Source organism: Plectropomus leopardus, chromosome 9, assembly GCF_026936395.1.
Source record: "Plectropomus leopardus strain MGB_pleo_1.0 chromosome 9, ASM2693639v1, whole genome shotgun sequence".
NCBI classification, from domain to species: Eukaryota; Metazoa; Chordata; class Actinopteri; order Perciformes; family Serranidae; genus Plectropomus; species Plectropomus leopardus.
Window position 1 is genome coordinate 25,571,320 of NC_142184.1, and position 17,411 is coordinate 25,588,730.

Consider the following 17,411-nt stretch of genomic DNA (forward strand, 5'->3'; position numbering starts at 1 on the left):
TTTTTTTTTACATACTTTGTGCTGGTACTTATTTATATTTTCCCTAATTCTCTATGCTTCGCATCAGAGCGACTGAAGTATTTCTGATTCTGATACCAAATTGCATAACCGTTTCAGTGTGCAATTAATTAATGCATTTCACATTCTTTCTTTGTTTACCCTGAATAATTATTCATTTTTCTGTCCACCTCAGTGTTACATTATAGGCTTTTTATAAATCTCAGTCAAAGCAGTAAAAGTATAATTGCCTTGCTTGTGTGTCTGGTGTTGTGTGTGATTTACATATTTCAGAGACCATACCCGGCTTTTGGTAAAGACTGAATTTGATAATCTTGTAAAGTGGGCATCTGCCCTGGGACCCCAGACCCTCAGGGGGCCCAAAGGCTCCAGTTCACCACATGACAATTAGTGTGTGATAATTAGATTAATTACAAACTGGTAATACTGTATCCACCATTAAAACATATAGCAACAAACAGTAAACGGAAATGATAAAGGCAGTAAGGCGACACCTGAATTATTACTCTTGTACTCTTGGGCCCTCAAGATTATGAGTTTAAAAGTAGCCATTGCTATAACAGTTAATACTTACTTATTAAGCTTATCAATAACTAAAATGCACAGAAAGTGGGAGAAGGGGGGTGGGGGTGCAGCAGCAGTAGGCCTACAGCTTATGTTTACTCCTAAATCTCTAGATCAGGGATACTTAAATTGCTTTGCCCAGGGGCCAGTTTTGCAAAATGACAGGAGGACAGAGACCAATAAATAACAATAATTTAAAAAAAAGATATTTAATATATAAATAATTAGCCCAGACCTCTGTCAGAGGATCTGGGGAATCCTTCCCCTTATTTGTTTTGTAAGGAAGCCCTATTTTGATGCATTTTATGCACTCTGACACCTTATTCATATTGAAAGCAGAAAAAAATGAATGAATACATTTATTTTCATTATCAGACGATTATTAGACGGTTAATCTGGCACTGATGTATGTTACCTTATGGTGTTACCTCTAGCACCACCACCAGGATAAACCTTCAATTTTCAGGTGAACCATTAGTTGTAGACACACAACATTTGTGTCACACTTTCATGCTCCAAAACATGAAAAAAAAAGCAAAAAAATGTTATTCTTAAGACCCCATGCATGACCCAACACCTGAAGCCTCCGCAGACCACCATCAGGGTCACTATAACTTAATCAACTACTCATATACCCACCACATTACGTGCTGTGAAAACTGCTTTGAATTATAAAATGTGATAAAATGATAAAATATTTAATAAAAAAGGTGATACACCGCTTTGTGCATTGTTCTTGGACTCCAAGGGATAAAAGGACAAGGACAGTGAGCAGTGTGAAGACAGAGGCAGAGAAAGTATCTGATTTCCCTTCGTCATCAGAGCTCACTCTAAGGTCCCCAGCTGTCGCAAACAGTCAGCTTGACACATGAGTGCTCAGCCTCACAAGCACACAAACACACATACAAATACACACACAAAATCATATGTACACAAATACTGACAACATATGCATCACATCCAAGCCTGAAATCACCTTGGAAATCACCTAAAGGGACAACAGAGGGCATAAAGACAGGGCCCAGACTGTGCTGACACAGAATCCTGGGGGCCTGAGGTGAGGAGGCAGGTTGGCCGGCTGGTTTGTAACTCCCAGATCCACTGGCCGCACAGCGCTCCAGTCATCACCAGCAGGTGAAGGACTCATTCACAGAGATTTACCCACACACTGGATGTTGTCATTTCTTCTCTGAGCTGCGTGATTTTTAACAAGAGGTATGTTCCAGTTTGAAGTTTGAGTTATTCCACTGCAAAATGTGTTTGCATGAAAAAAAGCATGTAAATCAGTTTGTCAAGTTAATTTCAGCATGGGACGGCATGAAATTCACTAAATATGCTAAATACTAACTGAATAACCATATTGAGTCATAAAGTGTTTTTGCCATTTAAAAAAATGATTTTTTATCGCAGTCATACTTTCGAGAATTTTGCTCTCCTTTTTCCTGACTGGCAGAGGCACCCAAATTTAGCTGGATGAGATTGAATTTCACAACCCGAGAATAGTTTGGGGTCAGGCTAACAAGTGCACTCATACAGTGTGTGTGTGTCTACGATTGCAGAGCTACATGTAACTTTTTTTTTTATTAATACAGACACAAGGATAGATCCTGTAAATCGGTTTTTGTCGCTGTGTTTTTAACAATAGTGTTTGTGCTGGTTTCCACATGACAAACACCACATGTAAGGCTGCTGTGTGTATAGTTTGATATCATTGTCCTCTTAGAGAAAATAAAAGATGATGACATAAACAGCCAAAATGTATTAAATACATTTTGACTGGGTGCCACGTGTTTTCATACATGACAGATGCAGACAAATGCTAAATATACTCATATTTCATTCAGTTGTGTCTCTATATGAACATTTAGAAATAAGCACAATTGGTTTTTGTTGATTTTATTAACCATGCCATGTAATAGATGGAATAGTTTAATAGAGACTTTTCTAAGCACTGTATTTGAGTTAAAAGATACAGAAGTTAAAATAATAAAGTGTCTGCCTCAATCTTTTCCACTAGGACAAACACAATCTCCTAAATGCATGTTTTTAACTGTGCTGATTCAAAAATACATGAGATAAAATCCTTTTGCCCAGTATTGTTCATCTGCTTTACTCCTCACAATTATTTGCTCCATTAATAAATATATATATTTATTTCCGTAGGTGGGATAGCACTGACATTCTCCACCAAACATCATGGACCAGTGAGTATATTTCTTGAAATCAGTTAAATTACCTTTACAGTACGAATATACTTTGCCTGCCTGGCTGCACCTCTTCACCATCTCCACAAGCCTAAATGTTAATAGCTAAATGTTTCAACAGTTCAGACTAAGAAGCACCAAAACGTCCTTAACCAACATAGTTTTCAAGCATGTCTTTCTACAGTTCATTCAAGTACAATGATGATAAAGCAGCTCCGTGATCATTAGAGAAAATGCGTCATAGACGTCTCCGGGAATAAATAATCAACACTCAACTATTTTGAAGCGGAATGGCAATTTGATATCAGGACAAAGCATGCCGGTTACATCAGGTCACTCCATGGGGTTGTCCCACGAAAACATCGAGACCTCATCTTTGACAACTTTTATGTTCACATCCTGTTTTACATGTTTAACACTTTAAAGTGACGCACTTTTAATGAGAAAGTAATGTTACAGGGCTGCAACACTTGATTGCACTCATGGCTTTGTGTGTTTTTTTCTTCTTCCTGTGTGTGTCAGGGAGGATGACAAAAACTCGGTGGATTTCCATGACAACCCTCCAGCTCCTGACAACGTAGTGAGAGAGGACGGAGATACTGTGAGTGACAGGACCGTGTCAACCCCCCGCTCTTGGTAGTGCCAATCCCGGGCTGGTTTAAAATAGCCACCAGCTGGGACAGGAACGCAGCGCAGCGGCAACTGGAAAAATAAGCGCCTTGACTTAAGTGTTTCTGTCTTTTATCCCCTGTGGGATAAAACAAAACACTGCTGGCTGAACAACAGAATGCAAATCTTGTCAAACATCACAGGACATTAATGACTGTGTGTGCAAATCATTAGAATACCTCACTGCAGTTATGGTTAAAGGTCCAGTGTGTAGGATTTAAGGGGGTATATTGGCAGAAATGCAACACAGTATAATAAGAATGTTTTCTTTAATGATTATACACAAAATAAAACATTCTTATTATACTGTATTGCATTTTTCCTTAGAGTGAGCGGTTTATCTTTACATAGAAGGCCAGAGATCACCATGTTGCACCGCCATGTTTCTACAGTAGCCCAGAACGGACAAACCAAACGCTGGCTCTAGATAGGGCCACTCGTGTTTTGTGTCAGCCACCGTAGTTAATAGCCCCTCTGCAATGAGCAGTGTGAGAAAAACACTGATATTGTGAAACTGTGAAACACTATTCAGTGTTTTTACAGCTTTAAATCATCTGCGCCTATTTGTTTTAGAGAGAAAGAGACGTCTGCAGATAAACCTTATAAATGTCTGGATCTTAAGTTATCAGAGAAAAAAAGGTAAGCACACAGTAGCAGGTGCTTCACTTGCGGCCTGTGTGCGACATGCCGAACAGTGTCGAAGAAACATTATTTGTAATGTGAGACTGCTTTGTTTGGTGTTTCTACCAGTTTAAATCATCTGGTCTGTTTGTTTTGCAGAAGATGATACCTCTGTAGATTACTTCTCAAACTTTCAGGATTTTACACATCAGGGACACCAAATAATGAAAGTTGGGCAACACTAAAGAGAAAGACAACTTGTCTAAAAATATTTCATACAAATTTGACACTTTATCACTGTCTATTTCTCAGCAAATTATTTTCCAACTGCAGGCAACAGCTCACTCAAAGCATCAACATGTTGCCTTTGTTTTTTAAATGACTCTTTCTGTTTCCAGGTCTACTTCATATATGATGAGGAGGTGGAGGTGGAGGAAAAGGAGCCAGAACCTCCTCCTCCTGTTGTCCGGGTCAATGACAAACCCCACAAGTTCAAGGACCACTACTGCAAAAAACCCAAGTTCTGTGATGTCTGCGCTCGCATGATAGTCTGTATGTATTAGAAATAATGTCAAGTAAACATGCACTCAAACACATCAACATTATATACTTTCTTATATATATGTTTTGTTTTGTACATATAATGCCAAATCTCATTTTCTAATTGACCAGATTACTGTTTTTCAGTGAACAACAAGTTTGCTCTGAGGTGTAAAAACTGCAAGACCAACATCCACCATTCATGTCAGTCCTATGTCGAGTTCCAACGGTGTTTTGGCAAAATTGTGAGTCCTGTTCTTACTCTGTGAAAACAGCAAAACGTGTGCCTATTCCCACGAGATTACCCCTGGTAAAACAGGCACTGTAACAAAAGTGGCTGAATATAGTGAAATATGATGTGCTCCATTTTTTCCTGTAGCCACCTGGCTTCAGAAGGGCCTACAGCTCCCCGCTGTACAGCAGTGACCAACCAGATCCAAGTGAGTCCACTGAATGACAATGTGTTTTCTTTTCTTTTAACCGTTTTATCTATCGGTTTATTATCTGTGAAAGAGTGCAGCCTATTTATGATGGTGTTTAATCTAAATAGCTTTTATAATATAATTATCTGGCTAACTACTTTGTTCCTATCTAGACAACCCCAACCGTAACGACCCTGTCTTTGACACCCTGCGGGTCGGTGTCATCATGGCAAATAAGGAGCGCAAAAAGAATGAAAATGACAAGAAAAATGTGAGTGTACAATAATGTACAGTATCTTCTATATGTCCTCTAGTCTTTCATTGAATTTGCCTAACATCAGTTGAGAAAATGTCTAAATCACGAATCTGGACATAACAGTATTAAAGCTTAAGTGTGGGACTTAAAGCCCTTGCCAAACAAGTTCACACGATGCACATTAGGCCTATCCATGGGAAAGCTCCCTGCGTTTTGCAGTATACTGGAGTTGTAGTGTCTGGTGCATAGGAGTCAATCCAAAAAAAGTGTCTGGAGTAGATGCTCAGGATTAAAAAGAAACCTCAGAGGACCCGTTTAAGTCAAAATAAGACTTGAGGAGAGAGCACCCAGGGGCGGGGAGACGCTGCTGCAGGCATAAATCTTTGGCACATGTCGACAGTGTTTGTGTAATTACTCTAAGTGCCAGAGGGGGGAGACAAAAAATCCAAACTCCAGCTTTAAAGAAAAAAATACATTTTGAAAGCATCTGAAATGTGACATTTGTGCACAGTTCTGATTTGCAATGTTTCCCCCCCAGATGATGATGGTGATGGAGGAGGAAGAAGAGGAGAACCAGCAGCCCAAAGAGAATGAGGAGGGAGGAGAAGGTATACAAATATTCTGTTTAAATGTGGCAGATACTAAACTAGGTCTGGTCCTTAAAATAACAATGTGTGCATATGTCTATGCCCAATATGGAATTCAGAAAAATTAAAACAGTTCAGAAGTGCAGAAAAAAAAATATTTTGAAGTCACAAATTTGACAAACACGCTACATACCCCAAATAGTGAAGATAACGTGAATGATTGGTTCTTCATTTTAAAGTTACTGGGTTATTGATGATTCTGGTGTCCGATGTACATACAGGGAAGCCTGAGGACAAGAAGGAGAAAGGAGGAGACAAAGCAGACGACAAGGTAAGAAAAATGCAAACTGCGAAACAAAATAGTTCAGTCTAACTCTCAAGCAGCTGCTGAAATAACTTCCATGTTACATCAACTGTAAATCTGCATTTACATGTTTTTGTTATAATGGAGTAAAGAGTTTTGTCTGTTTTGTCAAAAGGCTAAGGGTACATTCTCCCAGACCCACTATTACCTGGCTCTCTATCGCTTCAAGGCCATAGAGAAAGACGACCTCGACTTCCAGTATGTTCGAAAGATGCAAATAATTCCCAACGTGCAATAATTACATGTGGAAAAGATCATTTAAATAAAATGTATCTTAATTTTTATCACACTGCACGTTTTAGATATTGAAATGTCGTTATTACACAAAAAGGCAGCGATAAAAGACATTTAATGTGTGTGTGTTTGTGTATTAGCCCTGGTGATCGGATCACAGTATTGGATGACTCCAATGAAGAGTGGTGGAGGGTGAGTTTACGTTCATCTTTTATTTATTTATTGTTTTTATTGGATCTCTTAAATAGAAGTTTGTGGTAAACCAGTTTTTTTTGTCCATTTTTGTTATTGTTTTCTATAGTTAATGAACCCCAAAGTATGTTCACTCTCCATTTTTAGGGAAAGATGGGGGAGAAGTCGGGCTACTTCCCCACCAACTACCTCATAAAAGTGCGCGCATCAGAGAGAGTTTTTAAGGTGACGCGCTCCTTTGTCGGAAACAGAGAGATGGGACAAATCACACTGAAGAAAGATCAGGTAACTGCAGTAATGTTTGTAACATTGTTTGCTATTGAGCATCAGATTATGCACACACACTGAATGTTTTTAATGTGTTGGTACTCAGCACATGTAAATGGTACATCAATCAATCCGCAGAGGCCCTTGTGAGAATCTACGAAGTTGATAGAGGCGCTGAGATGTTCAGTTGTGCCGCTGTCGCTCTGTGTTTCAGATTGTAGTGAAGAAAGGAGACGAGAAAGGTGGCTACTTAAAGGTCAGCACTGGACGCAAGCTGGGCTACTTCCCTGCTGATCTGCTGGAGGAGATCACTGTGACATAAAACCCACGACATGCAACCAAAGAGCCTGCAACACACTTTAAACATCAGCACAAATTGGAGATGTCATTGCCATGGAGATCGTCCTGATCTGTTCTGTATTTGTTATCCAGAAAGAAAAAAACAACAACAAAATTGCTGTTTTTGTGTTTGTCAAAGCACAAATGTATTTGCTGTGATGTATTTGTGGCTTTGACACTAAGTGAAGCATGGGAAAGGAGAGATGACTGATTTGATATTTTAAAAAAACGGTTTCATTAATGCATCCACTATTAAGTTGCTAAGAGACAGTCAGGTGATGTATTGGCTTTCTTTGTGAATAGACGCTTTAAGTTACTACCTGCTAACTCTAGCTATAGCATGAGGCAGAGAGAGACAACCTGGAGAGCCGTGCGAAAGGTCATAAATAAGTTCATTCATTTATATGAAGGTAGACATTTGACAAGGAATTGAAATAAGATTTAACAAATGTATTTCTAAATCAATTTTACAAGACAGTTATATGTCTATATGCACAGCATATGGGGTCATGTGCTTAGCCGATGTGTTTCTCAATCTCAAGGTAGATTAGTGAGCTTGGCCATAACGAAAGCTCAGAGTGCCACGTAAATGGTGATAAGAATTGGCAAATGGAAAAAAAGATAATAAATCAAAATACAAATGTAAAGAACACCACATTGAAATATCTATATTATTAACAACAAGAATTTTATTCACATTTAATGTTACTGTTAATTTACAAACTCTTTTGCTCATTTAGGTATCAAATATCATATAGTGTTCATTTCTTTGTTTCAAAAATATACGTATTTTAATGACAATCATAATTGTCTAATACAATATCCAATGACCTGTTTGTTACCATTTGCAAGGCTTGCTAGGCCCATTATACATAGAAGCTTTAAAGGCATTTCAACATGTACATATCTTTATATTAACAAAGACAGTAAACGAAAGTGCAATGGCAGTTTCCTAAATAGGGCTTGTACATAATTTCACATGTGACCTGACACACTGTTAAAAAGCCATATGAAAACACTGCAGGGGGAAAAATCAGTAATACTGCTCAAAATGGTCTCAAATGTTTGCACTAACTGATGCTGATAAAGTGCGCTAGAAGCAAATCTTTCAAATATTAAACCTGAAGTGCACTTAAACATTCCTGTGATGTTTTTTTCCCCCAAAAAAGTCAACATTGTACATAAAACAAGAGACGGAGAGAGAAACAAATTATCTGCAGACAGAAAAAAAATCAAGTGACCCAGCAGCAAATATCCTTATATATAAAGCACATAAATATATGATATATTTCCTCCATACTCTTATTGATATCTGCTTTCTCCCTCATTATTCCCCAAATTTAATGACAGAAAATTCAAAGAAAATAAAGGGAACAATGCACAATACCAAACACACACTATAATAAACACTTTGTGTTTAGTAGTGCAACATATTTACCAAAATATACAAATTTAAATATAAGATGCCACATAGTGTGGTGACAATAGTGTGGTGATAAAATACAACAAAAAAAGCTGCCCTTCCAAAAGACTTCAAATCAGGCTGTAAACACACTTATGCCTCAAAGTGTAACTTCAGGATTTTAGCTTAGATCAGATGACAGTACGTTACGTTTTCTCTACTCCAACACGACATATTATTTACTGTTGTCTTCCCGCAACAAGTCATGTCCAGTGAGATTTCGGAGAATCCTCCTTCAGCAAGACAACGTGGCTAACGAACTATTAGATCAAGAATGCACGATTGCCCCATCTGGTTATGCTGTGGGCCTTGCGCGGCTGCTGGCTGCAGCTCTCTCTCTCTCTCTCTAACACTGGACCAGTTTCAAAACTTGTTGTGCACATCAGTCATTTGCACATGAAATCACGGGACAAAAGGGTCCAGATTGATAAATGCCCAAGTAATCCTTTAATTCAAGATTTGAACAATGAAATGTCAAACTGAGACGCACCTATAATACAAAAAGCACTGTATATTTACGACAAGGGGGCACACAACTAAAGACAGTTAATTAAACTTCCCCAAATTATATTTGGTGAAAACCAGCTGCGGCACACAGACGGGGAGGAGTCTGTAATCTGGACCAACAGCATCTTCTCCTGCGCTCAAGAGCCTCTCAGAGGAGACGCTGGTCGGTGGGCAGGCCAAATATTTGATTGCCACTCGAGCCAGTGCAGGACACTGTGCCATCTTCGCAGACCAGTAGGAGGTCACCGGGTCAGAGGCCAGAGACTGTGTGCTGCTCTCTGCTAGGTAGGTCTCCACTAAACCCGACGATGTCACCGTCTTTGAAGCCGCATTATTTGATGTGAGACTCCGCATTGCTCCCCAGAAAAGGCTTGTCGACTTGCTGCCGGTGTCCTCAGATTCCAGCGCTGCACCTGACGAAGAGCCGTCTCCACCTTCTGCAGGCGCGCTGTCCTGCTCCAACAACTCCTCAACCTCCACCGCCACCGCAGCTTTCAACCTTCCGAAATCCAGCTTGCTGAGCAGCGCCATGGGCATGATCTTAAATCTCGGGTCCAGGAGCGTGGCTTTAAAATAGGTGTTGGTGGGCGTTTCAAAGACATGTTGAAAGTGTTCTTCCAGGTGACTCTGCAGTAAGCCAACGAGCTGGCGAGTCTCTGACAGATCGCTCACATCCTTGTTTGCTATAAGTTTGCTCAGCGCAGCTCTGAGGGCCTGGATGCATGGAATCACAGAGGAAATAGATGCGTCATCTCGACACACGGTGCACGTTGCTTCCTCAAATGGCTCCAGCACTTTAACAATGGCCCCCATCAAAGACCACTGATGCTCTGACAGCGAGCCGCCGAGGTCCATCTCTTTGGACATGGCCGTCAGAGCCTTCTTCTGCTCCAGCAGGCGCTGCAGCATGAACAGCACGGTGTTCCACCTGCTCGGAACATCGTGGATTAAGGCGGCCTCAGCAAGGCCAAGCTGATCCTGTATCTCGTGCAGCTTTGCTATGGCTTCGTCTGACATGTGGACGGTGTTGGTAATTTGTCTTGCAGTGTTGATGAGGGTAACCACACCATGGCACTCTTCAATGGCTCCGGTTATGATCAAGTGTAGCGAGTGAGCCATGCATCTGACGTGCTCAAAGCCGCTGCCGGACACGGCTTTCACCATATTGCAAGTGTTGTTGGTAACAAAGAACTCGACAGTGAATGTGCGTGAAATCAAAGCTCGCCACTCTTTAAGCAGGTCCTGGAGGTGGTGCAAGATTTCAGCCGGGGTGTGCTCTGTATCGATGACTTTCATACTGAGCAATGCATTGACACGTTTATGCGTCACAGCACCGCGCCCTGAAATAATCTGTGTAAACCAATGTCCTGTGAGAGACAGGTAGGAGCTGGCAGAGAACTTCCGCGTCCAAATATCAGCTGTGCAGTGCACGACGTGGCCCTCGATGTTCTCAAGGCTCTCCTTTACTTTAGATTTGACTTTTTGGTGAAGCTGTGGCACAACTGTGTTGCTGAAGTGAATGCCTGCGGGGAGCGTGTAATGGGGGGCAACCACATTCATAAGTTTACAGAACCCTTTGTTCTCCACAAATGAATACGGCAAAAGGTCCGTGCAAATCATTTCACCCACGCTCTCAGTGACGGCCTGGCTCATGGGCTGATTTGGTGGATCAAGGGTTTCAGATTGGAAATCCGGAGAAACAATTGGTGCAAAGGGCAGCGGGGCAGGTGGGGAGGGGGACAGCTGAAATCTCCTGCTGCCCTGAGTGCTCCGGACGCCTGCCACATTGCGGTGTTTGTAATGCATGTGGTTGTGCATGGTGCTGGTGGTGAGATGTCCTAAATCTTTGCCTCTGCTCACGACCCTGCGGCATATGTTGCACATCACTTTGGTCACATCATCATCACAAGTGGTGAAATATTTCCAGATTGCACTTTTCCTCCTTTTCTTTTTTGCCGGTGTGTCATCCACTTCCTGTTGATCACTAGCAGCTGCAGCATCGTCACAGTCTGATAAATCCTCAATCTTTACAATATCAAAATCATCCATGACGTGTAAACTGAGGACAGGCTTATAATTGTAAAACAGATTACAGGGTGCTTAAGATTTCACACGTGGATTTTTCTCAGTTTGGGCGACATCTGCTTTTTCTTTAATCCACTTGTCTCAATCGCAATAAATAATGTTTTCATTCAGCGTATAAACGCTCCTCCTCCTCTTTCAGCAGCTGGTGCGACAGCACCAACAACTGCGGTGCAAATCTGAATGTCTGAGACGCGCAGAATAAATCCACGGCTGACCGAGAACAAACCCTCCTGCAGCCCGCCAGCGCCGCATATTCAGCAGTCTCGTGTTTTAACGGAGCTCGACATTTTGTTTTGCTTTCCTCTGTTTTGCCTCTTTTTCTTCTTCGTTTCCTCCCACTGTATCTTCTTCTTTCATTTTCTGCAGGTCTTTGCGCCGCTGGTGTGTTGCTGCCCCCCACAGGCGACTCATGCGCGTAGCTGCTTAATATTTCACATTTTGAGTTTGAATAGAAAAGAAACCTCAGATGATAGATAGATAGATAGATAGATAGATAGATAGATAGATAGATATACTTTATTGATCTCAAAACTGAGAAATTGGGATGTAGCAGCGCCATACAGTAAGAACAGAGAATAAAGAGCACACAATATTAATAGAATATAAAGGAATACGCTTAAAAAAACCCTAAAAAAAACTAAGAGACTGTACATATCTACATATATACATGTGTAAAGTGCGGAACAGTATCTGAATAAATATAAATAAAAATAAAGTTGATGAATGTTTAAATAAATGTTTGATTAAATCAGATATGTTTATGCTGTACTTAAGTAGAGATAACATTTGAAGTAACACATCATATATTATAGTAAAGTTGTTATTTATTCATTTGTTTATTTATTTGTCTACTCAGTTAGTTAGTTACTCAGTTGTTGTTTTTTTTTGTTGTTGTTGTTTTTGTTTTGTTTTTTTCCAGAATAATTTATTAGGATTTTATGACAATAGATTACACACTTACAGACAAAACAAAATTAATTTCAACAATATAGCACTATCTTGTCTTATGTTAAAAACAAGAAAAACTATTAGGATATTGAGCTATCAAACAATTATAATATGATGCATATTACACAAACTCTGGCATTCTAGATTTCTTCTCATTTATTTATTTATTCTGTCCACGTATCTGTGTGGATCTCTGTAAATGAATTTATGCAAATTAAAGAAAGTGGATTTGTTTTTAAAGTGGTGACATTCAACAAACACATCTCTGACTGGATGCGCGTGTCTATATGTGTATTTCTGCAGCCACATGCGTTTTTAAAATATGTTTTGAAAGCTTTATTACGAGGAGATAGAGGACAATTATTTATTTGTCACGCACCTTGATCTGCTTGCAGGACATTTTGAGATTATTTTTGAAGAGAGGCAGCATTTGTCTCACTGATACTGAAAAAAGCTCATATCTAACAGGATAGTTTGCAAGCCACAATTTTTAACTTTGACATAAATCTGTCCGGAATTCATAACTAAAGCGTCATAACAAATAGCCTGTGTTTATATACGTTTCTATGAGGCACGGTGTACAGAGGCTAATGGCAGTAGTTTGGGTTTTTTGAAGTGGGCGCCCTCTCGTGGCTACAGGGACATAAAATAACTGATTCAGTCCCTGTCTTCAGACTGCGGCACAGTTTCACTCACAAACGAAACTGACACATTTTCATTAGTCCGAAATAATTAGCTCCGCATTTTATTATCAAGGCGTCACTTACAAACCACAAATGTACACGATCGCTACGTTACCAACTTGATCACAACTCCGACTTTCAGTATTAATTTTCACAATCACAGGAAAGCCCCGCGATGAGCAGGGCATCAAAAAATTAGTTGAAACTCTTATTGTTCCTCTCCACGGAAATCTTTAGTAAAAGGCGAAAGATTTATACGATCTGAAGAGAAACAAGAGTGTACTGACTCTAAATTTTGGAAGTGGCCGAAGTGGTTCGGCGCCATACGATTCTCAGTTAGGGTTCACGTTAAATTGAAATATAATCGAAATGTTTGGGAACAGTGTATTCAATTCACAAATATAATCCATATACGATGATGGTCTCCAAAAATCGTAAATGCTGATGTGAAACAAATATGATAGTTTAGTCTATAGCTATCGCACGCGCGCGGTGCATTATGGGAATATGGCAGCCCTGGTAGCGCTTGTTTTTTATGTGTAACTTCTGAAATAAAACGGATAAAAACGTTTAATTTTCTTTACGCCAAAATATGATGTGACATGTGTTAAAATGTGTAAATTGTTAGCGAAATATTTTTGAATAGTGTTACTGTTTCGCTTACAAGCGTCCTCTAAAAAATAAAACAGAGAGTACACAACGGTTAAATGTCTGTCAAGAGAGTTATCGACTGTTCGGCTACAGTTCGGTGCATACACTATGACAGGTTCTAACAAATGAATATCTTTACCACAACACCTTAGCAAACTCTATTTGCGCTTGAGAAAAAAAGTAGCATTTGTAACCAAAGAAACACAGCCATAAAGACAGCTGCATCATCTGAACACAGTTTCTAAACCCCTTGAAAGCTGGATATCAATCGTCTTATAGTGCGTTTTGATGCCTCTCACAAGCTATTTGACCCTTTGCAACCAATTTGGTTTCATTTCTTTCAAAAACACGAATAAAAAAAGAAATGACCAACTGGGAAATAACTGTCCATTAAACTGCTAGAAATAAGTAAAAGTTGTAAAGCAATAAAGTTATTTAAGAACTAGTTTAAAAAAAAAAAAAAAAATGGGGTGATTATTAGAATACTATCCCAAAGAATAGAGGAACAGATTCCTGAAAATAATTTTTATTATAACAATTTTATATTTATTATTATGTTTCAGCACTTTTTTAAGATTACATTTATCGTTTGTTTTAGAGTTTTGCGTTTTGTTTTGTTTTTTTTGTGTTTTTTTTTGTCTTACTTGCAGGTGAGTTTTGTTGCTACTTGTTTCAACTATTTTTATGCTTGGGCCATGTCTTGTGAAGTTGCCCATTGCCTTCTCCCCGTGTTTTGAAAGAATTCAAACCAATTCAAACTCAAGTTTTTAAGGATGAATTTACTAAGATGATATGGACAAGACATCAGTTATTTGTGTCATGGCTGTCATGGCCATTAATCCTAATCACATAAACATGGACCCCTGAGCAATGACAGAGTGTCCACAGCCTTAACAACACGAACCAATTATAGAAACGGTCACGAGCCTAAAACTTTTGACTAAACATATGTCACTGCCAACACCGTGGCTATTCGGATTCAACAAAACACCAGTTAAGCTTACACCCTGGAGCAGAGAGGAGACATTTATTCTCTGTAGAACAAGACGCTTTTTCTTCTGGAATAACACAAATTTATCAAGGCACTACTTAAGAAATACAGATGTGCACGACCGCTGCATCTCCGTATTATTAACTGTTCGCGCCCATGACAATGGCCTTTTACATAACGTCAGTAACAGATTTTAACATTATTTTTCACAAAGATAAGGCAGCCCCGCAATAAGCAGGGCATCAAAAAATTAGTTAAAACTCTTATTGATCCTCTCCACGGAAATCTTTAGTAAAAGGCGAAAGATTTATACGATCTGAAGAGAAACAAGAGTGTACTGACTCTGAACAGCGGAAGTGGCCGAGGTGATTCGCCGCCACACGATTCTCAGTTACGGTTCAAGTTAAATTGAAGCATTATCGAAATGTTTGGGAACAGTGTATTCAATTCACAAATATAACTTCACACTCTTTCCACTAAACAATGAAACTTTTCCCCCTACCAGCTCAGACTACAGACTGCAATCAGACAACATGCATGTGAAAAGAAAGAAAACATAAACCTTTAAGCATGGATTGGTCTGAGTTAAAAGTATTTTTAAATTACTTTTAGTAGCAATTATAAAGTCAATGCACTATATTTTGAGTAGTCTTTGTGTCGTATCTCCCATTAATAAATTATGAAATATCCGCACAAGCAGCAGTACACTGACAATTTACACTACTAATGTTTCCAGTCTAGAATATTAATAGTACTAAGCACAGAATTCACCCAAATAAAGACACTTTTTTTTTCAAAAACCCATGATTATTTGAAATCCGGATATATAAATGATAAAGACCCCAATAACTGCACCACGAAAACTGTGGCGATAAATAGCTGTTATGTGACTGCCACACACGCGCTATGCATTATGGGAGTATGACGACCGCAGACCTCGAGTCGGATGTATTATAAGGAAGTCTGGATACTTAATGCTTCTTATAATGCATCCATGCTCTAAAATGGTTAAAAGCACTTCTAAGATAAGAACATTTCCTTACACTTATGCAAAAAAGATGGATGCACAATGAGCACTTTAGAACTGCGACGTCTCCATCATATACATTTATAACGCATCTAATATTTAATTTCTCTTGACAAGTATAGAGAAGCCCCACATTGCGCAGAGCATCAAAAAATTATTTAAAACTCTTATTGTTCCTCTCCACGGAAATCTTTAGTAAAAGGCGAAAGATTTGTACGATCTGAAGAGAAACAAGAGTGTACTGTCCTGTCGCTTTGGAAGTGGCCGAAGTGATTCGCCGCCATACGACTCTCAGTTAGGGTTCACGTTACACTTGAGGCATTGTCGAAATATTTACGATATACGATGATGACCACTTCTGTGATAAAAAAAAATATTCCTTATACTTTTGTAAAAATATTAGAGGACTCCTGAATAAAGCGAGGGTTTGAAATGCTGTAAACAAAAAGTAGTAGCGCAGTAGTTTAACTTTTCTCGTGCCTTCAACCATGCACTAGTACGCATGCGCACACAAAACAAAGATTGAATTCGTGTCAAGAGAGTAATCTACGGTTTCAGGCGATCTGTGTTGAGAGAATATCCGATATATAACTGTCAGGTATTCTTCTAGTTACGCACATGCTGTATGACAACGTCTGTTTAAAAAAAACAACATTTTTACAACAATATAGTTCCTTATTTATATTCACTTTGAACAAAATAACTGTTTGTATAATTAAAACCGAAAAAGTTAAGAAACGAAGCTTTTGATTCCATTCTAGACAGCTCCTATCAAGTTTACTTATGTGATGTAGTCGCAACTTAAATTGTGTTAGTATTTATTTTGCCAAACGAGGCCAACCCACGTAAACATGGGCCCACAGCATTGGCATAAATACAAAATACAAAAACAAAAAAACATAAATACAAAAAGTCTATGCTAATCACTTGTCTTTCAGATATAACTTGATTTTGCAAACACAGGTGTTGCCACGTAAAGGCTTTATTGTGTTCTTAATATTATTGCCAACTGAACACTATGGCTTTTACAGGGGTGACACCAACTTCACACGCACCACAGAGACTTTACGTTATATGGTTGTCACTCAAGCCAACTACAGCATGTACATAGGATAATTTATAAATGTAGCGCACTGCTTTTCATAGCCTTTCACAGTCGGAGGAAGTTACCTACCACAAAATACACTGATGTAACCCTGAATTACGATTTCCATGGGGTGGCGCTGCACCCATGCAGGCCGAGAGACAACTCCCGTCCTAGTCGTTAACCTGTTTAGCATAAATGCTGCTAGTTTGCGAAACAGATACTACCGAAGGCCCTCTGCTATCGATTTTATGTATGCTTAAATCATAGTCAACGTGTCTGTACTTACCCCAACTGTACGAATGTGAAGCCAATGACGCCAGATATGTTTGCTGTCATCCTGCACTGTTGATGTCACGTAAAGCCGGAGTCTGCGCAGTAGCGATCTCCGCGGGCGCTTATTACCGCCCACACACTCGTCCGGCCAATCACGAGCAGCGCCATTGATCGCGAGCACACCAATTGGTTCGTCCTTGACGTCCATCCTTACACACGAGTTAGGCTACTTTTTTGCAATCCAGTCAGTGAGAATGAACAAAAAAAGCAACAACTCTATTTTCAAAAGGCAGTTGTTGAAGTAAAAATATGTAATAAATAAATAATGACTGAAATCATTCCACTGTTACATTTGACATAAATGCACAGTGAGAATTTAACAGAGGAAAACAAATCAGTCTCCTTGAGTTTGGAGAAATA

At 39.3% G+C, this 17,411-nt stretch overlaps 2 protein-coding genes and 3 non-coding genes across 5 annotated transcripts; 1 reads left to right on the forward strand and 4 right to left on the reverse strand.

The window, feature by feature from the left end:
- The first annotated feature begins 1,453 nt into the window (after positions 1–1,453).
- stac3 (SH3 and cysteine rich domain 3) lies at positions 1,454–8,414 on the forward strand. The gene is made up of 13 exons (XM_042491009.2): positions 1,454–1,797; positions 2,746–2,786; positions 3,309–3,387; positions 4,475–4,628; positions 4,764–4,861; positions 4,996–5,056; positions 5,212–5,309; positions 5,833–5,902; positions 6,163–6,212; positions 6,361–6,443; positions 6,620–6,671; positions 6,819–6,956; positions 7,153–8,414. The coding sequence occupies exons 2-13, from the start codon at positions 2,779–2,781 to the stop codon at positions 7,258–7,260; spliced, it is 999 nt and encodes a 332-aa protein (XP_042346943.1). The 5' UTR covers positions 1,454–1,797; positions 2,746–2,778; the 3' UTR covers positions 7,261–8,414.
- An 871-nt stretch (positions 8,415–9,285) lies between these two features.
- On the reverse strand, positions 9,286–11,295 carry LOC148188754 (zinc finger BED domain-containing protein 4-like). Its single transcript, XM_088081493.1, has one exon. It carries the CDS (start codon positions 11,293–11,295, stop codon positions 9,286–9,288), a length of 2,010 nt encoding a protein of 669 aa, XP_087937619.1.
- A 1,833-nt stretch (positions 11,296–13,128) lies between these two features.
- On the reverse strand, positions 13,129–13,243 carry LOC121947604 (U5 spliceosomal RNA). Its single transcript, XR_006106094.2, has one exon. It is a non-coding gene; the product is annotated as a U5 spliceosomal RNA (small nuclear RNA).
- A 1,582-nt stretch (positions 13,244–14,825) lies between these two features.
- Positions 14,826–14,940, reverse strand: LOC121947605 (U5 spliceosomal RNA). The gene has a single exon (XR_006106095.2). It is a non-coding gene; the product is annotated as a U5 spliceosomal RNA (small nuclear RNA).
- Positions 14,941–15,756: 816 nt separating this feature from the next.
- Positions 15,757–15,871, reverse strand: LOC121947607 (U5 spliceosomal RNA). The gene has a single exon (XR_006106097.2). It is a non-coding gene; the product is annotated as a U5 spliceosomal RNA (small nuclear RNA).
- Positions 15,872–17,411: the final 1,540 nt, after the last annotated feature.